Raw genomic sequence first — 27,581 nt, 5'->3', positions numbered from 1 at the left:
TTTTCTTTTCTTATGGGCCCTCTGGAGGAAGACTGTAACCCTTTACTTCCAGTGAAATTATTTTGTAATACTTTTCTTACTTCCATTTCAGGTCCCCACAAAATCAAATTCATTCCGTCTATGGTGGGTCCCATTCTGGAAGTCACATTGACCCCTGAAGTAGAGCTTCGGAAAGCCACCATCCCCATTTTTTTTGATATGATGCAGTGTGAGCTCAATTTCAGTGGAAATGGCAATTTCCATATGGTAAGAGCTTGTAGACCTATAATTTTACTAATGCCCACACAGTCAGTTCTTATTTATTTTCTTTCTATATAGAGAAGTCTTAGCCTGAATTATACAAATCAAAGTTGATATAAAAACATTTATCTTTTTACATTTCATTTTGTAAAGCAATTAGAGATAGAAGCAGGTATTTCAACCCAGGACTAAAGCAATCTTTTTGCTACATGTATTTCCTAAAGCAGCTTTCTATCTCTGGATTATTAAAATCTGACTTCATGCATTTGAATCCTATCTGTTGCAATATATGCAATATCTATTGCAATAGCTGAGAGACTAAGACAGTGGATCAAGGGAATGATGCCGAGGTCTCTAGTTTAGAGACCTCAGTTTGCCTGTTAATGTTTTTTCTGTTTCACTTTCCTTACCGTGTAGTAATATTGAATTTTTGCAGTTTTGAAGCTCTGCAAAATCAGAAATAAAACAATTCCATTGCCGAGACTCAGACAAAAATAGAAAATTAGAATCATGAGGCTACTTTATATGCATAGTTGTAATAAGAAAATAACGTTTGGGGTAATTTTTTTTTTTCTGCAAATGTCAAGCAAAGGACAAAGTAACATGAGACTGCTTTAGAAAACTTTGACAGGTCCTTGGTATGCTCTTAATAGACAATGTGAAGTGTGATCTTCCTCTATGTATGTTGAAAATAATTCACAATTTAATAAAGGGATGAGGCCAAATCTGGGCAGGTTGGCCAGGCGTCTCTCGTATCCTCTTCTAAGGATATGGCATTCTCCTGTGAAATTGTTACTCTGCTTTCAGTTTGAGGATGAGTTGATCACCAAGTTGGACCAAGAAGTAGAAGGGGGCAGAGGAGATGAACAGTACAAGGTCCTTCTGGAAAAACTGTGAGTATTTCAGAAACAAAACCTCAAGTTGATGGCACCATTTAGTGATGGAGAAAAACAGTCTCCTACTGCTCTTACAGACCCATTGAGTAGTCACAGAATCACCAGGGTCATCACTACGAAGGGTGCTCAGTGGGGTCAGTGGAGTGTACACCATTGACTGCTGACATTAGTTTATCTGATGTGAATCAAATGATTTGCTGGCCACCCCGGCCACTAAGAACAGACCAGAGGGAGGGAGGGAGAGATGTACAAAACAGGGGCATTTTGCCCAGTGTTTGAATTGATGACCTTCACCCAAAGTGCTACTACCTCAAATTATGGCTTCAAAGCAATAATTTAAAGGATAAGGGGAAAAGCATTTCAAGGACCATTTTACATTTAAAAATACCTTATGCCCTCTCTATGACCACAAAGAACACTAATGGTATCTCCAGCTTTGTTGGTCTTTTCACTCCCTTCCCTCCTCCCACCCCCAAGCTGCCATTCATTCCCTCTCTGTGCTCACATTACTACCCCTACACCCCACCCACACCCCCACAGACCCTCACCCATCATGTACTGTCCCTCTTAATTTTCCTTTGCACATATGGAATTAGAAAAAGAGCAGTTAAAATACTTGCATGTTGGAATTAGAGAGAGATTGAGCTTCAAATACTGTTTTCTGCACCGTCTAGGAGTTTGACCGTGGACAGGTGACTTAACCTATCCAACACCTCATTTTTTTTTCCATTTACAATAATAGGATCTATATTTTGGTTTTGTGGTGAGGATGAATTAAGATGGTGCATTCTCATACTGTATTTCCCCGAAAATAAGACTGGGTCTTATATTAATTTTTGCTCCACAAGATGCATTAGGGCTTATGTTCAGGGGATGTCATCCTGAAAAATCATGCTAGGGCTTATTTTCCAGTTAGGTCTTATTTTCAGGGAAGCACGATAATGTCTGTTACAGAGTTGATGCTGAGTAAATGTTGGCTGCTCTGGTTTTTGTGCTGATTACTATTATTATTAGTATCTTCAAATCCTCTCATCCTCCAGGCTGTTACTACTCTAGATAATTCATTTCTGTGTTCTCTGAGCTTTTATGATGTTGACCAACTATGTCACCTGTTGATTGGGTGTGTGCCTGGGTCGTTCCATTATTCACCTGTTTAGAGGAAGTGTTGTGCCCAGACTATGCTTGAGGACAGGGCTCCCCACTTCGTTTTTCTTTTTTTTTTTTAAGATTTTTTTTAAGGAGCTAGCATACTGGATACTCAGAAATGAATTGATAACTCATCTGTATTTTCAAGAACAAGATGTCTTTCTTATTTTTAATGGATGATAAGACTTGATCTTTTTATCCTATTTCCATTAAGTCTACCTGTGGAAACAGGATTCAAACCTGCTAATTTATCACTTTTGCGATTCTGATCTCATATAGGTGTTCATGGAAAAATTTCCCACACATACAAACACACACAATATTTACAAATAATAAAAGATTCATTTTTAAAAACTCCTATGGCTGACTTTTCACATAAAGATCTTACTTTGGTTTCTGCATTCTGGATCACTAACTCACAAAAATATGAGGCACAGGCACAAACCTCTAAAGCCCAAGAATAATTCTGGAGTCTGGACTAACTCTTTGAACCCATTGCGTTCTCTCTCTCTCTCTCTCTCTCTCTCTCTCTCTCTCTCTCTCTCTCTCTCTCTCTCTCTCTTCTTGTTCTTCAATTTTTCTTCTTATTGTCTAATCTTAGAAGCCCATATTGAAGTTTTGCTATATTTGGATCCAAAGAAAAAGGATTTAGACCCAAACTTTAGCTTCAGTCTTGTTTACAATTCTGGATTTTTCCCCCTGAAAAATAACCACTTTTATCTGAAAAGCCACATGTCTGGATGTATGCTAGATTCCTAGGCTCCTGTAGGTGGGGCATTGATGCAAGGCTTTCCAGAATGCCCACCAGATGCTCTAAAGTGGTAGGCTTTTGGGAGAATAAAAACATAGAAAAGGTGATCTCTTTCAACCCGAGGAGAGTGATCAGATGCATGCACAAACCTTTGGGCAAAGGTTCCGGTTTCTATCATATTTACCAAAAAAAAAAAAAAAAATACAAATAGAAGGTCAAAGAAGGGCTTAGTGGTCTGGGATTGTAGGTGATGAGGTGATGGTGGGACTTGAGCTAAAGCTCCACAGGGAACACAGAACGTGGGTAACTGTGTTGAGTGAAGGGTGTGTGTCTCCTCACCACCTGCTCCTAGGACCCTGGACAGTGCTCATCAGTGGTGCTGGAATGACAGCATGAGACATGGGCATTTGTCTCTACTCCCACCCTTCCAGGCTCCTAGAACATTGCCGGAAACATAAATACCTCTCCAGCTCTGGAGAAGTGTTCGCGCTCCTGGTCAGCAGCCTCTTAGAGAATCTCCTGGACTACAGAACCATCGTCATGCATGACGAGAGCAAGGAGAACCGGATGAGCTGTACCGTGAATGTGCTGGTATGTGCCAAGCCCCTGGGATGGCGGGAGGGCACTGCCAGGCCACCCCTGCACCCAGAAAGTCAGCTCTGAGTAGATCTCCCAGACACGAAGGGACCCTGGGGCCACATTTATGAAGTCTGTCCTGCTGAGTCTCATTGAAACGGCCAACTCAGCTTTGGACTTACAGTTATCAACAGCTACAGACGTTGAGGATAAAATTGGAAACAGGATGGAAAATGCTACATAAGTTCTTAACTCTCTTTCTGAAGGTCAACCACCCCTCCCATCCCTGCACACACACCTGTTTCTCTGTCTTGTTTACATGCAGTTGCTTTCTTGTTGGAATTATTAGGCACAGATACACATGCATGAGAAACACTATCTCCTGAGTAGAGCAATAGTGCTTGAAATCGTCATGGCGGTGGAACTCTTCGGTCCTGCCTTTCCTTAGACATGTGTTACTGGGACCACAGACCTCAGAGGTGTATTCCTCTGCTTATATAAACCAAGAACCCGCCACCCCTGATTCCCTGAGACATCAGAGCATCAGGTGACTCGAGTAGAAGCCAGCTACCTATTCCTTTGAAGGTTCCCCTCACTTTGCTCAGAAGCCTGGTCCTAAAACATTCTTCAACTTACCTCCTTTATAAACCATCACTTCCTTTCTTTGTGGCAGTAGTTGTGAAAGGAACATGATAAACTCTTTGGAGAAAGGAACATGATAAACTCTTTGGAGAAGTGACAGTGTTGAAAAGCAAAAGCAGCTATTTGTCCATGTTCGTGGCAAACTAGTCCATAACTCTTGGTTTACATTGGTATTTTGTGGTCTTTTTCTTTTGTAGAATTTCTATAAAGAAAAGAAGAGAGAGGACATATACATAAGGTAAGCTGAAGGGAATTTCTGCTTTTGCTGTTTATGTCATAGCTTTATTATTTATTTCTTCAATCAACACATGCTAAGCCCCATCACCATGCTTGCTGTTTGAGAGACACCAAAAAGTACGTGATATGCCCCTATTCCCCTAAAAGGGCAAACTCTTTTTAGGCAGATCCACAAATAAGTACAATACGAGGGAGGGCATAGGGAGGACCAGGTTGGGATTCCAGGAAAGGATCTGAAAGACACTGGCCCAGGCAATCAGGAAAAGCTGCACAGGGAGTGGCATGAAAATTGACCTTCTGCCAAGGAGTGTTTGGGGTCCAGCAAACCCTGAACATGGAGCACATTGGACCCAAACGCTATGCCTTTTCTTGGGGAGAGATTCCCTATCTCTTATTTGCTCCCCCAAGGGGTCCATGACATAAAAAATGCAATAAGTAAACACCAATGCCTTCCACGAAGAGTATAAAGTGGGGTAGATGAACTAGGAAAGGCACACAGGCAGGAAGAGGCACCAAGGGTTAAAGCAGTGGGAAGACAGGAAGTAAAGGATTCCTTTGCCTGAGAGAAAAGAGTCAGGGGAGAAAAGATGGGCGTTGTGGAATGGGCTGAATGCTAGATCAACTCCTGAGCGGCAAAATGCCTCCCTTCTCCCCTTCTTACCAGATACTTGTACAAACTGCGGGATTTGCACCGAGACTGTGAGAACTACACGGAAGCTGCCTACACGCTCCTCTTACATGCTGAACTTCTGCAGGTAAGGGCTGCGCATTTCCACAGGATGGAAGACGAAATGCAGTGTGTCCACTGTCTAGTCCATTGGGGCCACAGCTGGTATGCTTCATGATTTTGATAGGAAAGATCTTTATTCAAGGGAGATCCTTTCACCCAAGAATATTTTTATAGCTTCTCGGTAGGCACAGCTAATTTTCAGATCAAGGTTGGGAAAATGTCACTTATTTATTTGAAAACCCTTAGGACACAGAGTACAAGTTGTAGGCCCCTAATGATTGACACTAATTGAAGAAACAGACACCCATCGATTAATATATGTAAAACAATTGGTAAAACTGCAGAGACATGAGTTGTAAATGAATGTCGTACCATAGAAGTAGGTTCCTATTAATACTCTTGCAGTCGGTAAAATTGTGGTGTGCCGTGGATATAAATACATCTGTACATCACGGATCCCAAATAATTAATTCTGGCTCTGATCACTCCTCCAACTTCAGAGAAACTGTTCTTTCAACATCAATCTTGGAATGACTAATAGTGCAAACTTAGCTTGTCAGTAACGGAAGCTGTAATGTCCCACTGTTCTTCTTGATCCATTCCTTCCACTCCTTTCTTTCCATTTCACTAAAGGGCACCACCAGTCTACCCAGTTGCTCAGGCAAGTACCTGCCATCATCTTTTGTTCACCACCTACCACATTCTCTGCCAGCATGAATCATGGATCCTCTGCCCAAAACTCTCCTTAAGCAATCTTCTTTTAAAAAAAAAAGATTGACATATAATTGACATATAATAAACACTGTGTAAGTTTAAAGTGTACAGGTGTTGATTTGATCCATTTGGTACCCACGTATGTTTGATATATTTGTACATTGCAATATATTGCAATACCACCGCAGCTTTAGCTAACCCTTCTATTAAGTCACCTAGTTATAATTTCTTTTTTTTGTGTGGTGGAAACAAGTAAGATCTAGTCTCTTAGCAACTTAGAAGTTTATAATACAGTGTTGTTCCCTATAATCACTATGCTGTGCATGAGGTCTCCAGGACATATTTATTTACTGGCTACGAGTTTGTACCCCTTAACTGTGTCTCCCCAATTTCCTCCCCACCCCCAGCCCCTGGTAACTACTAGTCTAATGCTCTGTTTGGAGTTTGGCTTTTGTTTGGATTTCATATCTAAGTGAAATCATAGAGTATTTGTCTTTGTCTGACTTATTTCACTTAGCATGATACTCACTAGGTCCATCCACGTTGTCACAAATGGCAGGATTTCTCTTTTTTATTGCTGAATATTCCGGGGTGTGTGTGTGTGTGTGTGTCACATCTTTATCCATTCATCCATTGATGGATGCTTATTTCCATATCTTGGCGATTGTGATAGACATGGGAGTGGAGCTGTCTCTTTCGTATCCTGTTTTCATTTCCTTTCTATCCACTTTATCTCGCTTGCTGCCATCCTGGTCCAAGCTACCGTTGTCTCTCCCCAAAGCATTCTAATAGTAGCCTCCTGTTACATCTCCCTGCCTCCATTCTTGCCCCTAGCAATTAATTTTCTTGTATAAATTAGTTTTTATTTTATACTATAATAATGTGTGCATATTGGTCTAAGCTTTATAATTGAAACAGAGTCCTCTGCCTCTCCACTTCCCCAAGGCAGCCATTTACAACTCCTATGCTAGATTGGGGCACTAAAAAGCTTGTTGTAATGGTTTAGAGAGGAAGGCTTTTTGACTAGGGGATGATCAGAAAGAAACCTTGGTGTCCAGAACCAGAGGTCTTTTCATTTGAGCTGCCCAGAAAATTAAACTCTCCTATCCGGTCATAATAAGGTATGAGATGTGGGTACAACTTTGTTCCCCCAGACAGCTACTCAATAGGGATGTATAAATATATTCTATATTTTTCTCGTTGGTATGAGATCCCTTCTTTATCATGTACTAAATCCCTATATGGTGTGAGGAGAGTCTCTTTCTCAATTTTGTAGAATTTTGCATGGGTCTCTGTCTATTTATGTACCAATAACTTCTCTTAATTACTAATTGTTTATAGTATGTCTTATCACCTAATAGTTACTCTTCATTGCTGTTCTTTTGTAGAGTTTTCCACCTGTTCCTTTCTGTTTATTTTTCCATATGAACTTTGGAATCATGAAATTAAAAAATTAATTCAGAGAGAATTTCCATGTTTATGAAGTAGCGTTTTCTTACCCAAAAGCATGTTATGACTTTTCATTTGTTCAAATCTGCTTTTGGGCCCTTGGTGATGTATTAAGGTTTTCTGTATAGAAGTCTCACATGTTCCTTATTATGCCACTTCCTAGATATCTTTTTAAATTCAATTATGATAAAATACACATAACAAAATGTACCATCTTAACCATTTTTTTTTTTTTATTAATTAATTTATTTATTAGTTTCAGGTGTACAAAACAAGGTAATACTTAGACGTTCATCATTTATATCCCTCATACTGTGAACCCCCCTCCCCCCATCCACTATCCCTCCGACCTCACACTGAACCATCACATTATATATATAAAATTATACATCTTAACCATTTTTAAGTGTCCAGTTCAGTGGCAGTAAGTACATTCACATTGTTATGTCTAGATATCTTATCATTTTGGATGTATTCTTGTTGGGCTTCTTTCTTCTTCATCTTCAGCATGGAAAGTCTCTCTAAATTATTTCTAAATATATCAATTTTTTATCCACATAACTAACTTAATTCTAATTATGGTAGTTTTTCAGTTGGCACCCTTTGTGAAGCCACTGATTGTAAAGAATACAATCATCCTTTGTACATAGTGATAGTCCCACGCCCTCCTTCCCATTTTTATGCTTCTGATGTCTTTCTTTTATCTGATGGTGTGACTGATACCTTCACTTGAGCAGCAGTTGCGTTGACTGGTGACCTCACCTCGGTCCTGATTTCCCTGGGACTGCCTTGAGTGTGTGTCCGTTCAGCCTAGCACCTGTTTTGAAGCTGGCCTGTGTGTAGGTGCATGTATGCAGTTTTTCTATTTCATCAATAATCTAAAATACAGACGGATGAGTCAGAGACATACACAAATATTTGTGCCACTTTTTGTTGACAGAATATTTATTAATCTCCTTTAATCGATTCATTGGTATGCTGCCTTACTCTCTGTTGTTGCTTGTGTTTGCTTTTCAGTGGTCTGACAAGCCCTGTGCACCCCATTTGCTTCAGAGGGACAGTTACTATGTTTATACCCAGCAGGAGCTGAAAGAGAAGCTGTATCAAGAAATCATATCCTATTTTGACAAAGGCAAAGTGAGTGTTGGATTGTTTGTTTTTGGTATTAAGGGAAAATGGAAGATGATAGCAGTGCTGCAATGCAGTTCTGATGCTGACCAGCCAGAGGTAGCACAGAACCCACAGGTAAAGGACACAGTCCCCCCAAAAGGCAGCTCTCCCTTCAGACACCAGCCAGAAGTTCAGGGGTCCCCAGGCTGCCCACACTTCTGACTGATTGACTATCCATTTTGGGAGGACTCCTATGACCCCCTCAGGTTTGATAATATGCTAAAACAACTAAAAAAAAAAAAAAGCTTGATAAGTGCTATACTTATGATCACAATTTTATCTTAAGGGAGACAAATTTTGACCAGCCCAATGAAGAAATACGCAGGGGAGGGTCTAGGAGAAACAAATGCAGAGCTTCTGTTTCTTCCCCATGGATTCAGGACACATCATCCTCCAGGGGAATTGATATGTTCACCAACCAGGAAGCTCCCCTGAGCCTCTGTGCAGAGATTTTTTTTAGGGTTTCATTATATAGGCTCGATTGATTGCATCATCAATCAAGGGAGTGAATTCAGTCTCCAACCCCGCCTTCTCGCTGTAAGCCAGGCTCATATGTAGCTCAAGGCCTCAGTCCTCTAATCACAGGGTTGTTTTTTTTCTGGCAGGGAGCCCACCATGAGTCACCTCAGTAGCAGAAACCCAGGTGTGGTTGGAGGGTCCATCATGACTAAGCGAGACACTCCTATCTCTGAGGAAATTCCAGGGGGTTAGACGTTCCCTCCCAGGAACTTAGTACAAAGACCAAATTCCTCATTATACAACAGTGACTCATGACTTACTCTTATTCCCATGTGTTTGTATCCTGGTATTTTTAATGGGAGAGAAAAATGTAAGAAGTTAACGTAAGGAAGGCAGTAAAGATCTGTTATCTTGAGGACACTAAACCTAATGGAAAATACAATGGTCAGCCCACCCACCCCCTCCATAACTGTAATTTTAACTTTTAAATATTGGAGGACCAGGAGTTAGTGCTGTCATTTTCAGTACATTCTCTAGAGATTCTTGGCTGACACCTGCTGTACATCCCATCCCCAGGTCAACTGCCTGCCTGACACCATAGGCTGTAAATAACGAGCCGCTTAAATGCGTATGGGATGCAAGAAGGTAAAATAAACGTAGGAACTGGGCCAGGAAGTTGTGGAGTCTGGTCAGCTGGAAAAAACATGTCCACCTGAAAGGCTTTTAAATTGAAAATGCAAAAAAAAAAAAAGAGAGAGAGAAGGAGTTGGGGGAGAAAGAAAAAAAAAATGTGTATGCCGTTCAAACAAAATAGATCCTAGATTTGACTAGTTTCAGAGGCCTGGAGACTTCTTATGGACTGCCTCTTGCCGCCACCATTCCTTTTTTGTAATCAGTGGAACCTGTTGGTTAAGTAAATAAATCAACCAAATAATCATCACAATAAAATAGCTACCATCTGTGCTAGTTACTGTTTTGGGTGATTTTCAGAATTTTTTTCTAATTTCTCCCTATAGCCCTATTAGGTAGATTTTATCTCTACTTTAGAGATGAAGAACTTAAGGTGCAGTGAGCAAGTATATTTTTTCAAACTTTTTGGTCTCTGCACCCCTTTACCCTCTTAAAAATCACTGGGGATCCCAAAGAGTTTTTATGCACATGGATATCTATTGATATGTACACTTTTAGAAATTAAAATAGAAACATTTTAAATATTTACTCATTTGTTCTTTTAACAATAATCATACACCTCTTATGAAAAATTATTATATTTTCCAAACAATTAGTGATATGAGTGGTGTTTGACATTTTTACAAATGTCTTTAATACCTGGCTTAATAGAAGACAGCAGGATTCTCATATCTGCATCTACATTCAGTCTTGTGATATCACCCATCCTGTAGCCTCTGGGAAACTCCACTGTATACTCATGAGAGAATGAACGCTGAAACAAGACAAATAATATTAGTATTATTAAGAAGATAGTTTGACCTCATGGTTTCCCTGAAAAAGCCTTGGGGACACGCAGGGACCAGAGACCACGCTTCGGGAAGTGCTGGGCTAGGATATCTCCCTGTCTCTTAGATAACTTAGCATTGGGTGAAATAAGGAGATAATTTGTCCCACTGGTTCTGTTAACTGGCTTCCTATACCAGGCCCAGATCATCTGGAATGGTTTCCAAATGGCACATTTCACTTTTCGGTGACCCAGGTCCTGGAATTTCAGAGAGGAATATTTGGCAAATGATGAGTTTTAATTTTAAAATGTTTTTACAACTGTATATGAACTGCACATACATCCCTTCAGCGGCCAGAAATAATGGAACATAGCACCTGATCACAAGAATAAAGCAGGAAATTACCAGGTGCTGTGATATTAATAATGGCCATTTAAGAGATATTTTATGATCAATCGGGGATGCTGGCTAGCCTCAGATACCAAATATGTGCATTAGGCTGTCACTTACATGGTCGTAAATGTGCCACGGCATTTCCTAAAACTCTCTTTGACTAAGGAGCTAGTCACTTAGAAGTAGGAAATCAATGCCCAAAATTGGAGAAATAATTTCCCAAATTCCACACCACAGAACGGTTAGCCTTTCTTCCGTTTCCCCCCTCTCCTCCCAAACATTCTGACTTGAAACACACACACACACACACACACACACACACACACACACACACAAACAGCCCAGAACTAGAGCCCAAACCAACTTTCTTTCCCCTCCAACAAGACTTTCCCATTCTCAAGACCTAGGCTTTAGAACTGGTTCCCCTCCACTTTCAATGGTTTTTAGTATTTTACTTTTTAAGCTCAACTATTGCTTTGTTTGGGGCACATGGTGTTCTTCATGTTCTCACAAACAGAATTAGAGAAGATAACCCCTGGCAAAGCAGCCAAGATAATGTAGCTGTATGATCTCAGTAAAAAGGTTTAGTAGATCCAGGAGGTGAGGCATGTCGGAATCTCTGCAGAAACTCAACCCACCTGACTCCTTACTTATGGCCAGTGACTCTCACATGGCTTCTGCTGCTGGATCAATGATTAATTTGTTCTCCACTTTTCTTTTTCTGCAGATGTGGGAGAAGGCAATCAAGCTGAGCAAAGAGTTGGCTGAGACTTATGAGAGCAAAGTTTTTGACTATGAGGGCCTGGGCAATCTCCTGGTGAGTCTGGGTCAGAATATGTCAAACCTCCAGCAGGCGTGCTAAAGTGCTAAAGTTCATGAAAATGTTTGTGTAAGTTTCAGAAAGTCGGGATAAACAGTGTTCTTTACAGTAGAAATGTAAACCTTGCTTGAAATGACAAAAGATGAGGTCCAAAAACTGCTACCATTGTTTCTCCAGATTATCCTTAATGGAGGGCTTAGGATCCCTGTCTGTAGCCCTTTCTTCCTTCCCCGTGCCTTTTGTTTCTCTGCGGACCCTCCATGTTCCTCGGCCATCTCCTCTGTACCCTCTCGGTTACTCTGCCTTTCGTGAACACCATCCATATTTCACAAGTTTTCTGACATCTTCTGTTCATCAAAATTAGTTGTTCTATAGTCCACGTTCTCAGGCCCCTGCCGAATGACTCAACTGCTCATCTTTGAGCCTAGGTTTTATTTTTTCAAGAATGTCATTGTGCACATTTTGGTTAAGTTGTATAATGCGTCTGCCAAAACTTGATTCTCAAATTTTGCCTCCTTCCTTTTCCCAAGTGTCACTAGAATACTCTACTTTTACAGTCCCCTGAATTTGTGTATAACGCCTGGCTGTTGACACAGGTCAGCTATTTAAAAACAATAAAGCAAAACAGAAATAGCCTTCTAAATGCTCAGCGGTAGGCCCATGCAATATTACATTTCGTAATTTCTAGTAGAGAAGTCACCAAAGGTCAGGTTACCCATTGTTAGGCAATAATAATAATATTTGAGGGGATAGTTGTCAAGATCACTTTGAAAAGAATTTGCCAGTGTATTTTACCAGCTCTTGCCATCACACAAAATGTCACTTATTTATTTCCTAAACTAAATTGAGCTGCGATGTTAGTAAGGTAACGTGTTACCCTTTTAAGAAAACGTTGTGATGGAAACTTTCACCTAGATAGAGCAAAGTAGTCCCCCTTTATCTGCCATTTCGCTTTATGGTTTCAGTTACCTTGAGTCAACTGTAGTCTGAAAATATTAAATAGAAAATTCCAGAAATAAGCAGTTCATACATTTTAAATTGCACGCTGTTCTGAGTAGTGGGATGAAGTCTCGCACCGTCCCACTTCATTACTCTGGGGTGGATCCTCCCTTTGTCCAGCGTCTTCATGCTGTACACGCCCCCTGTCCATTAGTCACTTAGTAGCCGTGTTGGTTATCAGATCAACTGTCGAGGTGTTGCAGTGCTGTGTTCAAATAACACTGATTTTTAACAAATAAATAAATAAGGGCAAGAGGAGTGATGCTGGCAATTCACACATGCCAAAGAGAAGCCGCTTCCTTTACGTGAAAAATGTGAGTACAGACAGTGTAAGACATTTACAGACAGTATAAGTATAGACAGTATAAGAAAGACCACATTCACGTAGCTTTTATTACTGTTATGTACAATATCCATAGGTATGTATACACAATTATATTGTTATAATGTTCTATTTTATTATTAGTTATTGTTGTTAATCTCTTACTGTGTCTAATTTATAAATTAAACTTTATCATAGGTATGTATGTATAGGAAAAAGTATAGTATAAGTAGGGTTCAGTACTATTTTCAGTTTCAGGACGGGGTATCTTGGAACATATCACCTGTGGATCGAGGGGACGGCTGCAATAATAAAGTCATGCAAACCACGTGGGAGGGGCTTAGGGACTTCCCACAGAGCCCCTGGGTCTGGCTACCTATTTTGCTTTCTTTAAGGCTGACTCTCTGAATCCTGGCTGGGGAACCTCTCTCCATGGGAAGAATTAAAGACAGGGGTGGTGCCAGGTATCGAGAAACAACGTCACCTTTACCTTTTGGGCATTTGTAGCTGAAGCAAGGTCTTTAATCTGAACCACCTGCAGGAACCAGAAAGTTCTTTATCTTCTTTTCTTATATGTCTCCATTTAAAGGACAACCATCCTTCGTGAATCTCAGAAAGGTTTTTAACCTGTTAGAGGTCCTAAGCCCCCTTCAAGACACTGGTGAAAGCTAAGCACTGCCTCCCTCCATAGCAAATGTGCGCATCTACCTGCAGACAATCTCAGGGAATCCCAAACCCTCCACAGCCCCTTCATGGACCCAGGTTCAAACCCCCTGACCCTGAAAAGAAGAACTCTTTGGCCTACAAGATATTTCCAGAGACCTTTCATTTCTCTGTTACATGGGAAACAACAAGGCAAATAGTCAGATCACCATCCCCCCCAACTTTGCCCTTGTAACCTCCCTGTGGAATGTCTTGTTTTGTTTTCCAGAAAAAAAGAGCCTCATTTTATGAGAACATCATTAAGGCTATGCGGCCTCAGCCTGAATACTTTGCTGTTGGATACTACGGACAGGGCTTTCCTTCTTTCCTACGGGTAAGAAAGCTGAGGGTGGTCTCCCAAGCCATTAAGCCATGGAGTCTGAGGAGGTGAGGTCTTCCTCTCTTTTCCAGATGGGCCTGGTGTGTTAGCAGCTGGAGCCTGTGTTCTCTCTGTGGGAGGTCGGGCTGGGAAACTGCTTCCTGAGCAGCCGGCCTCTTCACCTCACACCCCCGGCCACCTCTGGGATTCTGGCAGCTCTTTTGTAAAATGACTTTTCCCAGGTGGAAGGAAAAAGGGAAAAACAGAACTGTCTCCTCCACTGTTTTGCTGCTGCAGGTCAGGATGGGGAAAAGTGTGGATTGATGTATTTTGTTGTTTATTTTATTTCCAACCCGAGCAAGTTTGAAAGCAAATATCCCAAGGACAATACTGTAAAAGTTTCACAAAAACAAAAACAGTTTTGTTGTAACAGTGAGAAGAACCATGTGTTTCTTCCTTCTCAAAGTTTTCTATAATATGATGCTGATTTTACAATCTAAAAAACGATACAAAAAAACCCTTATTTTCTTCCTCAAATTAGGAACCCTCATATAGGTAATGTATAATTGTACACCTGAAATCTATGTAACTTTACTAACAATTGTCACCCCAATAAACCTAAAAAAAAAAGAAGAGCTTCTTTTAGCACTTCGTGATGTTTAAAACATATATCATCCATCTTCCCTCCCTTGATTAAAAAAGAAAAAGTGGGAAAGGAAAATACATTCCTTCCAGTGCTTAATGAGGAGGTAGTTCGTTCATCCGTTCATTCATTCATTCAGTCATTCACTCACTTAATAACTATTTACTGAGTGCCTACTGTGTGCCAGACACATACTAGACATTAGAGATACAGTGCTGATTATAATCTGGCATGGTTTTTGCTTTCATGGATTTTATAATCCAGTGAGTGAGATGTTAATTAATTGCACAAATTAATGTAAAGTGGAAACTGACCAAGACAGGTATTCTGTGATGAGTCAGTTAACCAGAGAATATTTACCCAAGTTAAATAAAAACCTATGTTTGAATAAAAGTTGTACTTGATGATTTATAGTATTATTATTCATAATCACCAAAGATTGGACAGAACCCAGATGTTCCTCAACTGGTAAAGGGATGAACAAACTATGATATAGCCCTACAATGGAATGCCACTCAGAAATAAAAAGGAATAAACTCCAGATACACACAGCCACGTGGCTGAATCTCAGATGCATTGGGCTAAGCAGAAGTCAGACCTTAAAGTCTACATACATTGTGATTTTATTTATATGACATTCTGGCCAAGCCTACACTTACTACAGGGATGGAAAACAGATCAGCAGTTATCTGATAGGTGGGGAAGGTGGGGCTACAAAGAGGCACGGGAACATTTTTGGTAGTGATGAAACTGTTCTATATCTTGATTTTGGTCATGGTTATATCTGACAAAAGTCACAGGATTTTGTACTAAAAAGGATAGATTTTACTGTATGTACCTGAATTTTTATACCTGAATTTTTTGAGTCGGGAAAGACTTCCCAGGGAATTTCTGCTTTACCTGCAATTAGAAAAGTGAGCTGGGAGCTAAGGAGGTAAAACCGATAGGAGAAAGCATTCCAGGCAGAGGAAGCAGCAGGCAACATCCTGGCAGTGCCTAGAAATGAAAGAGGGAACAGATGGAGTTGGGTGAGCAGGGGAGATGAAGCAGGAAGTATAGGAAGAGCATGAAGGGGCTTAGGGTAGTAACGTGTTTTGTCAGCATCCTGAGAGCAGTGGGGAGCCACGTCTCATATTTTTTGTGTTGGCAAGATGGTTTGGATTTGGTATGGAGAATGGGTGGGACGTGTGTGTGGATAAGCCATTAGTGACTCTTGCCGCTATTCATGAGAGAGATGAAAGGTTTGCCGAGGAGGTGGCTTCAGAGAAATGGAAAGATTAGAGATGGAAATGAAGTAATAGTATTAGATGATTGATGGGATATATGGGTAGGGAAGAGGGAGATGTCAAGAATGATCCCGAGGCTTCTGGCCTGCATAATTGGAGGGGCCACGGCACTGTCCACTTAGGTAGCAATACTGGGAAAGATAGTCATGAAAGAGAGAATTAATCCATTCATTGAATAAATATTTATTCAGCTCTTACTACATGCCTTGCCGTAATATAGGCATGGAGGCAGAGCCTAAAACAAAACCAAAATCCTTGAAATTATGGAGCTTGTATTCTAACTGGGGGAGACCAAAAAATAAGTAAAATATTTAATGTCAGACGGCTTAGAACAATGCCTCATACAGTTGTAGACACTCAACAAGTATCATGGAAAAATTGAGCAGGGAAGGTGAATAGAGAGGCAGGCAGTGGGGGGGGGGGGGCTGGAATTGCAATTTTAAGTAGAATGAGTAGCATGCAAGATAGCAAAAAATGACATGTGAGCAAAATCCTGAAAGCAGTGAGGGAATAAGCCAAGCAGCTTCCCTGTTTCTCCAAAAATAAGGCCTAGCCAGACAATCAGCTCTAATGCATCTTTTGGAGCAAAAATTAATATAAGACCCGGTCTTATATCACATCACATCATATCACATCACACCCGGTCTTATAGTAAAATAAGACCGGGTCTTATATTAATTTCTGTTCCAAAAGACACATTAGAGCTGATTGTCCTGCTAGGTCTTATTTTGGGGGAAACACGGTACCAAGAGATGAGTGAGGGTGCCAGACAGCCAGAAGAGTAGGTTCGAAAGCTGTGAGACTGGAGAAGCAGGAACCAGAGAGCAAGTAGAAAATAGGACCAGAGAACAATGTGTACTAGATTGCAAGGGCCTTTGAGATGTGTATGAGTTGTTTGTAAAAGTTTGATTTTGGACATAACACAGTGTGAGATAAATTTGGAAGCTCCAAAAGATGTGAGTCAACAATTTGAATGGATCTGGAACTCAAAGTTCTAGATTGGAGATAAAAGTCAGTGAGTTATTTATACATAATTAGTGATTATAGCCTAGGGAGACAGAATAGTGTAACAGCAGAGTGTTGGCATAGGCTTTGCAGTAGGTTCTGGTCTTATGTTTGCTATCAGTCTGGGTGCTCAAGTCATGATAAGATAATGATGCCTACTATACTTGTTATATGAGACTATTGTGTCACATGAAATAATGGGCGTGAACTAGGAGACAGCAGTGGTTGAGTGAAAACAAGAAGACTAGACTTACAAGTTGAAAAACGGGTCTAAATCTGCTGAGTGATTATGTGATTTTGACCAAATCACATAACACCAAGTCTTGGTTTTCTTACCTGTAAGTTACAAAAATAATGCCCATGTCACAGGGCTGTTTTCAGAATTAAATAAATAGCATATAGGAGTGCCTGCTCACCTGTAATTTGTAGATGTTACGCGTTGTCAAAGTATACTGAAAAATATAAAAATCCTTATGAATGGTATAACCTAAATGCCCTTATGAATAATGGACTATTTCCCCAAACTCAGTATGTGTAAAATTATATTATCCTCTCTTCCCCGCCCCAACCAAGCCTCCTTCTCTTCTGTTTCTTCCTACATCAAGGCTGGTAATCTCAGAATCCTCGTTGGCTCCCCCATCTCCCTTGCCCTTCACCAAACACCAGAGTCAAACACTAGATTCTGTAGCTTCTCCTTCTCCCACCTAGTCCTGCCTCGAATTCCTATATTGTCCACCATCATATTAGGTTGTCTACAATACTTCTGTCATTGGAGTGTTGCTCCCTCTTTCCAGAACCTTCAGTGAATTCCCCAGGCCTTTGGAAGTTCTGCCTGTCTTTAAGGCCTTTTATATTCTCATTCATCCAAGCTTTTTTCTTCTACCTGAACTCCATATTTCCTGCCCTTGGGCTTTATCCTTCTTGTCACCATGCCTGGTTTCCTCTCCCCTTGTTTTTTTTCTCCTCTCCCTACCTATTCGTCTTGGCCCAGTCAAGTCCCACGTCTTCCTTGAAACCCTGTCTTTCACGTTGAGCTAGTTTGTCGGTTGACCTGAACTTCTGCTAGTCTGATTCCTTTTACAGTTGTTGCCCACTTCATATAATCAGTGTTTTATTATATTCTGATCCCTCACTCACCACAGTTTTGCCTAAATGGTGGAATTTTGTAATGCATGAGTCAGTCACACAAATCTTTCCCAGCTTGGAAAAATTTTATCATCTAGTCCAAAAGATCTGGCAATTTTTACTGCCTTCAGTGTTTAGCTTAGTGTGTGTATTGCCTTTACATTATACCATATTTTGCTGTGTATAATGCATTCCTGTGTATAATGCTCGCCCAGGATTTTGACCCAGACTTTCAGAGGAAAAAATCTTTCATTTTAATTTTTTAATTCAAATTTTCAGTTGTTTACATTTCAGTTGTTTACATTTAGGTACTTGGTTTTTGTATTATAAAGGAATATTAGCATTTATTTTTGTAACATATTATGGGACAAGAAATTTTATGTAACAAATAATTACAAAACACAAGAACAGATAACAAGATACAAGAAATTTTATGTACTGGTAACAAATTTATGATATTTACGCATCATAGAAGGCCAAGAACTCTTTGTCGTTGCACGTTCGTCTTAAATGCAACAAAACCGATTATCGTATTCCAGGGTATTATTTTACATACATTATCATTATTGATTTATGGAGTTACACTTTTAACTCACAAGCATAAATAAAAGAATTTGAAACATTTATATAAATAATGGAATCAGTACTACCCCTGTATAATGTGCATCCTTATTTTTCCCTCACAAATTTGGGCAAAAAAATGTACATTATACACGGCAAAATACGATACTTATACGATCTAAAATGATGGTATTTACTTGTTTACTTGTTCCTCTTCTATCTCTCTCCACTAGAAGATAAGATTTGTGAGAGTGGGGTCAGTTTTATATCTTAGTGTCTAGCATTTCTAGTGTTTGCTCAATAAATATTTGTTATATGAATGGAAAAGTGATTTGAAAAAACATTTTACAGAACACGACAAGCCGAAGTTTTAGTTAAAAATGGATCATGTGTGGGCTGCCATTGCTAAATATTCATCTGAGCAATGATCAGATGAGGAGGAACCTTCAAAATACGGCTACACTTGAACTTGCACAGACAACAACAGCCATGAGACAAATTATTCTAATGCCTGGGGCCTAGGAAATTTCTTTTTTTAAAAAATCCAATTTTATTAATTTTATTAAATAAGAAAAAAATTGCAGTTGGCAATGGAGAGAATAATATTTTGTGCAGTAATTGTCTATGAGACTGGAATATAGCCATCCACAGCGATTTTCAGGGTTGGCAAGGGACTGCTGTAACGTATTCCTGTTTCCTGTTATCACATCACTGTGTCGGAAGATGTGCTGTCTTGATTCCCTTTGTACTTTCATGTTCCCTAAGGCTGTGCCGTGCAAAGTGCTGGTCCACAGTCTGTTAGTGGGTCATGAAGAGATGAGCTTGCTGGATATAAATTAATGCATTTCTTTCCTTCATTGAGAATGTCTTGCTGTGAAAAATATCAGCTAACCTAACCAGGATTCCTGGCGACATCATGGATCTACATTAGGGCACGTGCACCTTATCTTTCTGTGGGTCATTGTAGACTGTACCAGCTGAGGTCATTGGGCCACACAGTGAGAAACACTGCATGGACTGCCTATGACTTAACGCCCCAAATAAACCCGGAGCGCTTGTCAGATAGGATGATTGCTGTGGAGCACGTCGTAGGGATCCAATGAGAACGTGATAGCTCATTGCACTTTGGCTGGGGAGTACAGTGGCTTCCTCAGTACCCAGATCTCGCCAGTTGTCCCTTCACTTTTTATTTAATTATTCCCCTTGGTGTCTCGACCTGCAGAACAAAATCTTCATCTACCGGGGGAAGGAGTATGAGAGGCGAGAAGACTTCAGCCTGAGGTTGCTGACCCAGTTCCCCAATGCTGAGAAGATGACCAGTACTACACCCCCAGGGGAGGAAATCAAGTGCTCCCCAAAGCAGTGTATCCTTGCTGTGGGGAGACCTGGCCCAGACGCTCCGTAACCTGCTAACGCCCTAGCCCAGCAGAGAAGCTAAGGGTTCAGTCCCCTTTCTGCACTCTGATATGTCCTATCCTCAGAGCACTCAGTTAACCATTCACACTGGTTCCCATTCTGTTTAAAAGCTTTGGGACCCTAATGTCCTTATCCTATGGTTATGAAGTAATTAAAGGACAGAGGTGATGAGCAAATCTTGAATATGAAAAGATATATTTTATAGCCCTAAGGGGAGCGTGAGGTGAACATAGATTTCCTGTTCTGAATTCTGGATTCTAGATAAAGATGTATAGCTCTGTTTTGTAACACATACTGACTTATTGGAAGATCAATTATATGTTTCTTTAAAAAAAAAATCAAAGAACACTAACTCCATAACAAAGTTATTTTTAAAACTTTCTAATGTGTTTTATGTGAAAAATCAAGATGTTATAAAATTGAACAGTATTCTAAGAGGTAGATAAGACAGAGCTGGTGTGGCATGGTAGATAAGAAAGAGGGCTCTGGAGGCAAACTGCCTGGGTTCGAGTCCCAAATATAGCAATTGGGTAACACATAAGGAGCCCCATTTTCAATGTGGTCCTGGCATTTGGTAAAAAGGAATGATGAGTGCAGGTACCATTTCCATCTGTAAAGCAGAAGGAACAGGCGGTGCTTTCTGCCTGTGACAGCTTCATGGCCCAACCCCTTTTCTTTCCTTAACAAGCTCCTCAGACATGCAGTGTTTCACCGTCAAGCCAGTGATGAACCTGCCTCCCAGCTACAAGGATAAACCAGTTCCAGAGCAGATCTTAAAGTAAGTGGATTTCCTTGTTTGTTTTTTAAAACATTTGTCTCTCTCACATACTTTATCTAAAAGTACATCAAAACCAGTCTTCAGCTCATTACAGCTTGGAAGACCTGTTATCTCAGTCCACTCAGGCCCTATAACAGAATACCATAGCCTGGGTGGCTGATAAACAATGAAAATTCACTTCCCACAGTTCTGGAGGCTGGGAAGTCCAAGATCAAAGCGCCGGCAGATTCGGTGTCTGGTGAGACTCTGCTTCCTGGGTCATAGATGGCTGTCTTCTCACTGTGTCTTCACATGGTAGAAGCATCGAGGGAGCTCTATGGGACCTCTTTTATAAAGTCACTAATGCTTTTCTTGAGGGCTCCACTATCATGTCCTAATCACCTTTCAAAAGGGCCCACCTCCTTATACCATCACATTGGGCATTCGAATTTCAGCCTAGGAATTTGGGGAGCAGCGGATGGGTGTGTGTGTGTGGGGGGGGTGGGGGCGGAGGCTACAAACATTTAGACCATATCAACTGTCCATTCCATTTTCAGTATAAGAGCTTGGTAACTCAAATGAATTTGGTAATTTTGGTTTTATAAACAGAGGGGAGGAAATTGGGATTTTTTTACTCTTAGGTTTTGGATCCCCTAGCTCTTATTTCCATTCAGAATTCACTGGTCAGTAATGGCTGTGACCTCATTTTGCCTAGTGAGTTGCCCAGTGATTGAAGGCCTAATCCCTTCTCCTGAGAAGCTAAAATGCTAGTAGAACTGTTATAAAACTGTACATATGACATTACAAGCATGGACATAAACACATACACCTTTTTAAATCATGAGCTGTAGATAATAAAATTAAGATGCGCCATAAAAATCAAATTGTGTGCCAGCGCCATCCTTCATTGTGGAGACTGTCGGTTATGAGATAGCTGACTGACCAAGACTCGATCTATGTACGAGGCATCCCTGGTTCCATTAAAGTCAGATCTTGTAAGAGAGAAACGGCATCATTGTGGCTGTGTGTCTTTCCCCAGCTACTATAGATCCAATGAAGTGCAGCAGTTCCAGTATTCCCGGCCATTCCGGAAAGGAGAAAAGGATCCCGACAATGAATTTGCTGTGAGTTTACCCCTTTTTTCCTCTTAAAAAAAAAAAAAAAAAAAGGTAAACTTGACATCCAAAATGGTGGCCATCCACCTAACCAGCACATACCACAGCAATAATGGGAGCATGGTCGTTTCACGTGCTTATTACCGAGACAGCAGGCTATCATCTCAGTTGAAATCTCTAGACCCAGAGTCCAGAAACTGGGCTCTACTCCTGGGCCTGCTGCTACTATGACTTGGAGAAGGTCACACCCCTCTAGGCCTCAAATTTCCCATCGAGAGGGTGAGAGGGCCCAAGGAGATCATCCCTTTCAGCTTTTTAACATCCAGAATCCTTACATTTTTGGTGAAAATACGGTCTGTTCTCTAAGGAGGCATTTGAGACTGGAATCACATTTAACTGAACCAGGGATTTTGCTGTTTTTAACGCCTGGGAACTAACCAACATTTTCTATTTTCCCTCCTTCCACCAGACCATGTGGATTGAAAGGACCACATATACGACCGCGTATACCTTTCCCGGGATTCTCAAGTGGTTTGAAGTCAAACAGATGTCAACAGTGAGTCATTTGAAATTGAAACTCAGAAAAATCTTTCTGTCTCCAAATATAATAAGAGCCTTTGTTAAATACCCTCTCCAGTCCTCAGTAGCACTCTTCTGGCCAGCCTCGTTTTCCAAAAGAGAAATAAAAGACATGCTTGTCTAATAGAACTCCTTTGTAAAACTGATGGTACAACACGAACCCTAAAGGTTACTCACAGTGAATGACTCTTTTATGACCAAATGCGTCTTGTCTCCTCAATGATCCTGCCAGCACCCAAAAACATTTTTGGAATGCCTCCTTTGAGTTTCCTGTCAATCACATTTTTCTCTCTCAGAACCTTCTTTGATTCTCAGCCAGTCCTAACTATTCCGTCTTTAACAGGCCCCAAACTGCCTGTTTAACGTTTTTAATATTTACTAAATCTGATCTTTTTTTCTAGCCCCCCATATTATAACCTGTTTGTATTAATAGTCCCTCATTCATCTCTAGGTTGAAGCTATTAAAAAAGCCCTATAGTTGGCCTCCCTGACGCGACGTTCTGAGCTCCATTTTCCTCAGTGCCTCAGAGTGTGAATTCCGTAGTGAAAACTTAACCATATCATTCTCATGCTTTAAACCTTTCCATGATGGGTCCCTAGTGCCTAGAGTGTAAAGTTTATACTCCTTAGCATTTTAGTATAGGGCCTCTGTGACTCAGCTCTTCTACTTCATCTTCTATGGAATCTACTGGAACTAAACTGCTCAGTCCACGCTGTCTCAACTCTCTGTGACACTGGGTCATTTTCTCTGCCCAAAATACCCTATCACCACTTAGCCTAACTCACTCCTATCCAGATTCAGGTTAGGCACCAGCTTCTCCATCTCCGAAACTGTCAGGCTGGCTTAGATGCCCTTTCTCTGTGCCCATCGCATCCTGCACTTATTTCTAATGAGTTACCTACCACGTTCCATGTCTTGAGACCCCACTGAAACTATAAGGTCCTCCCAGCCGTGAATTATATCTTCACCACTTTTGTAACTGTCGTGCACAGCACAGCACTTGGCATAAAATAAGCTTTCAAGAAATAAGTCCTGAACAAATCTGAACTGAAGTTTGAAATGTCCCATACCCCTAGTGGTAAATTATTCTTCTTCAAGTATGAATATGAGTTTTAGACAGAGATTTTTAGAATGAAGTCTGGAGTAGGAGGTCATGCTGACTGATAACAGGTAAAATGAAGGAGACAATTTTTCTTGAAACTTGGTTTTGAAGACAGGTTTCCTCCTCTCCACATGAGGAGCTCTCTCTGAATCCATATTGCATCTTGTTTCATTTTCATCTAAAATTGAACCTAAATATTGTAACACATTCTATTCGTTCTGACTTCTATTAACCACAGAATCTATATGTTATATATATACATATACATATATATGTATGTATATATGTGTGTGTGTGTGTGTGTGTGTATGTTATCTAAGTTACGTTATATATGGTCGGAATGTATGGTTTCCAAGATCACTTACCTCTTTTCATGGGAGATGCAGCAAACCTCTCACCAATGAACATTTTTGTTGTGCAGAAGCGTCTTGGATCAGATATTCTGTTACTCTGTTGTCATTGATCCCAAAAATATCTGAGGAAGCTTTGCCTAAAAACCAATCATCGTGAGAGCTGCAGTGTTTTCTTCTCACAACTTCTGTAGACACGTTGCCCCAAGAAGTAATCATTACTGTACTGTAGTTCCAATTTTTCAAGTCATCCTTGTACTTTCTAAGGAGATTCTTTCAAAGCTTATTTGGTAACTTACCAACGCCATTTCAAATAAGTGCGGTATCCTAAGAAATATAACCTTGACCAGCAAAACCGCACTCTTCTATGCTTCGTGGGAATTGTATGCCTTTTGAGGGGAATACTTGGGCGTTTTTCAGCTTTTGCTGTGGAGCTCACCACGTGCCCTTCCTCTCCCCCGTTCTCTGTCACAGGAAGAAATCAGCCCTCTGGAGAACGCCATCGAAACCATGGAACTCACCAATGAGAGAATCAGCAACTGTGTCCAGCAACATGCCTGGGACCGGGCCCTCTCTGTACATCCTCTGTCCATGTTGCTTAGTGGCATTGTAGACCCGGCTGTCATGGGGGGATACTCCAACTATGAAAAGGTGGGCTGGGTCCCTGGGAGCCCACATGACTCCGAGGTTTAGGTGTTTCCGTACCTCCCTCTATGGCATTGTGCAGCCGGTGGATTCGTTTCTTCTCACCTCTCCGAGAGATTTTCACTCTCCCTTTTTGATGACCGGGCAGATGAAATTAATGAAAAGCTTGTCCCCAGCATCACACTTGCTGGAGACCCTCGGCAGTCCAGCCAGAGTTAGGCCACGGCCTGGTAAAGAGTCACTGACAGAGCAACCCACTCTACCATAGCTGGTTAATGCACCTGCTATTCCCCTCACACTGCCCAGCTCCCCTGGGAGATAGAAAGCGTATGGGTGGGCCCCACAACCGAGGACACTCTGGAAGGGAAGCACCATGTGTCGGAAACACAGAACCACGTTGTGGGGACAATTTGCCATTAGGAATCTGCACCCTGACTTGGTGGGCCAGAGGTTATTATGGACAAAGGCTGCCCTAGCTCAACAATTAAATTACTAAGTCAACTAAGTTATTCTGGAAAAACAGGAAACGTGAATGCATTTCATAGGGTTTGGATGTAGCCCCATTTCAAATGAAGGTGATGCAGTTAGTAAATAAAGTTCAGTTATGTATAATTAATAGAGGTAGGATTTTTAAATTGTTAGGTAAATCTTCCGTGGTTAAATAATTTTGGAGTCCTCTTTTTGAATATAAATAGGCATTTGGCTAGTATGCCCCTGTGGAGTAGCCTGGAGAATGAGTGGAAAGAAAAGGAGATGGATGGGAAGGGCAAGCGGACAATAAGTGGGCTCATTCTCTTATTTCTGTTTGTACACAATGTCCTGGGAAGACCAGGGACTTTAGAATCAGTCACTGCTATGACCCAATCCGTGTTTCCCCTACTGTGTGCCCTAGGGCTAGATACTTAACCTCTCTGAGCTCCAGATTTCTCATCTGAAAAAAGTAAGGAAAATGCATAACTCATAGGAGTGACCTGAGGCTTAAGGGAGACATCCTTGTATGATGTATAAAGAACATCATACAAGGCTTGCCATGTAGTTGAGGCTTGACCAGTGTCAGCTTTCTTCCTACCTCCTTCTGTCTACTTGGCAGGAATGTGTGACTTGAACATGTTTCCTGAGTGGTGTCACAGTGCTCTGTGCCACTGCTACAGTCACCTTCTCTGGGAAGGACTCAACACCAGAGATAAATTCTAGTTTGCCCATGTTGGGTTTCGGTCATAATTTCCAGTGTTACAATGGAATTCAATACAAAACTTGGATCCAAAGCATGATACTGTCTTTTAATATTATAATGATCTCAGTGTGTATTTTTTCCCATAAGCTCATACTAATTCTGATGTGCTTTCTTTTCCAACTATTAATTTTTTTCAGAGTGCCCCTAAACTCAGATTCATATATGCCACTATCTGTGGATATCACATAACTTCGTATGAATTTGTTTTTCCATTGTGATCGTCTTCTAATTAAAATGGGGGGGGAAGGAAAGGCAGGACATACAAAGAAATATATTTCAGGACCTTCAGCTTGAAATATGACATTATTCTTTTAATTAATATGTCTGACTTCGTACGTTTCTAAACACAAGAAATAGGGGAAACCCAGTGATTGCCATGACCTATTGTAATTAATAGGGGGTCCCACCATTACCTACCTGATTCAGGTGACCTATTTTAAGGTAGCCCTTTAGTCATTGCCTGAATGATAAGAACACAGGAGCTGTTTGCTGGACTTCATCAGCCCTTTCTATTGTGAGGCAGGACTCTGCAACAGAAATTGATCTGGGGTACTCTGATGTACCCGGACTCACTTGCATTTTATCATTTGTGAAAAAAAGTTTTAACTTACAAAAATGGAAACTGCTTGTACTTGAAAGGTAAAGGTGGATGCAGATTTAAGCAACTACTCCTTTCCCATTTATATTAACAGTCCTTTTAAATATGCATCTGGCTAAAATGAGCTGCTTTGAAGAGGTACCAACCCGCTTCCTTTTGGTGATAAGTTGGTCTATGTCTATTTATGTACTCAGATGTGTTTGTTTGTCAGGTCTGTCATCATAAAGTATGACCAACAGGCTGGCTTAAAACAATAGAAAGGTATTGTCTCTCAGATCTGGAGTCCAGCAGTCAGAAAGCAAGGTGTCAGCAGGGTTGATTCCCTCTGAGGGCTGTGAGGAAGGATCTGCCCCTTGCCTCTCTCCTCGCTTCGGGCTGGTTACTGGCCATCTCTGGCCTTCCTTGCCTTGTAGATGACTGTCTTCTTGTGTCTCTTCACATGGTGTTCTCTCTGTGTGTGGGTGTCTGTCTCCACAGATCGATCCACTTTTTATAAGGACACCGATGAGATTGGATTAGGGGTCCATCCTAATTCTGTGTGACCGCATCTTAATTAATTACATCTGCACCAGCCCTATTTCCAGCTAAGGTCCCATCCTGAGGTGCTGGGACTTAGGACTTCCAACACGTGCAGTTACAGGGGGCAGGGGATGATACAGTTCAACCTGTAACGTCTTACCACAAGGCAGAGAGTTTGCACATATGGCCCAATCACTTTTACAACTGTCGTCACATCCTGTAGTTTCAGGGTCTCGTCATATAATGGGGTGGTTTTCCTAGTAGTGGAGCAGAAGAGAGAGGGGGAGCTTTGAAGACTGGTCCTTGAAAGCAGTCTCAGAAATGAAGGTTAAGGTACAGGGAGAAAATACATAACTCCCATTGTGAACTCCGATTGGAAATGTTCCTGCCAGACTTCTGTTTTCTCTCCTAATGAATCCTGACTTTTAACATGATGTCCTACGTGACACCTATATTTATAGTGTGAGTTTGGTTTTCTTTCCTTATTATAGGGCCTCCGCTATGGCGACCACCGTGACACTCTATGGAATGCAACCTGCCTTTCATATTTTCAAAACATTTTCACATCTGTATCTCAAGTTGTGTGCAAAATGACCTTTTGCATGGTTAGTAAGAAAGTGCAG

At 41.0% G+C, this 27,581-nt stretch overlaps 1 protein-coding gene across 1 annotated transcript in view; it reads left to right on the top strand.

Moving 5' to 3' along the window:
• The window catches only part of DOCK5 (dedicator of cytokinesis 5), a 186,340-nt gene that overhangs the window by 147,252 nt on the left and 11,507 nt on the right, over positions 1-27,581 (top strand). The window contains exons 33-45 of the mRNA XM_081076534.1: positions 92-246; positions 1,048-1,133; positions 3,465-3,624; positions 4,449-4,489; positions 5,153-5,243; positions 8,399-8,518; positions 11,588-11,677; positions 13,933-14,037; positions 19,865-20,006; positions 20,755-20,836; positions 21,855-21,939; positions 22,400-22,486; positions 24,437-24,613. Coding sequence (XP_080932660.1) covers positions 92-246; positions 1,048-1,133; positions 3,465-3,624; positions 4,449-4,489; positions 5,153-5,243; positions 8,399-8,518; positions 11,588-11,677; positions 13,933-14,037; positions 19,865-20,006; positions 20,755-20,836; positions 21,855-21,939; positions 22,400-22,486; positions 24,437-24,613 — 1,421 coding nt within the window. The remainder of the gene's footprint in view (positions 1-91; positions 247-1,047; positions 1,134-3,464; positions 3,625-4,448; positions 4,490-5,152; positions 5,244-8,398; positions 8,519-11,587; positions 11,678-13,932; positions 14,038-19,864; positions 20,007-20,754; positions 20,837-21,854; positions 21,940-22,399; positions 22,487-24,436; positions 24,614-27,581) is intronic.

Source organism: Rhinolophus hipposideros (assembly GCF_964194185.1).
Source record: "Rhinolophus hipposideros genome assembly, chromosome: 16".
NCBI classification, from domain to species: Eukaryota; Metazoa; Chordata; class Mammalia; order Chiroptera; family Rhinolophidae; genus Rhinolophus; species Rhinolophus hipposideros.
This window is presented reverse-complemented; position numbering and strand designations above follow the sequence as displayed.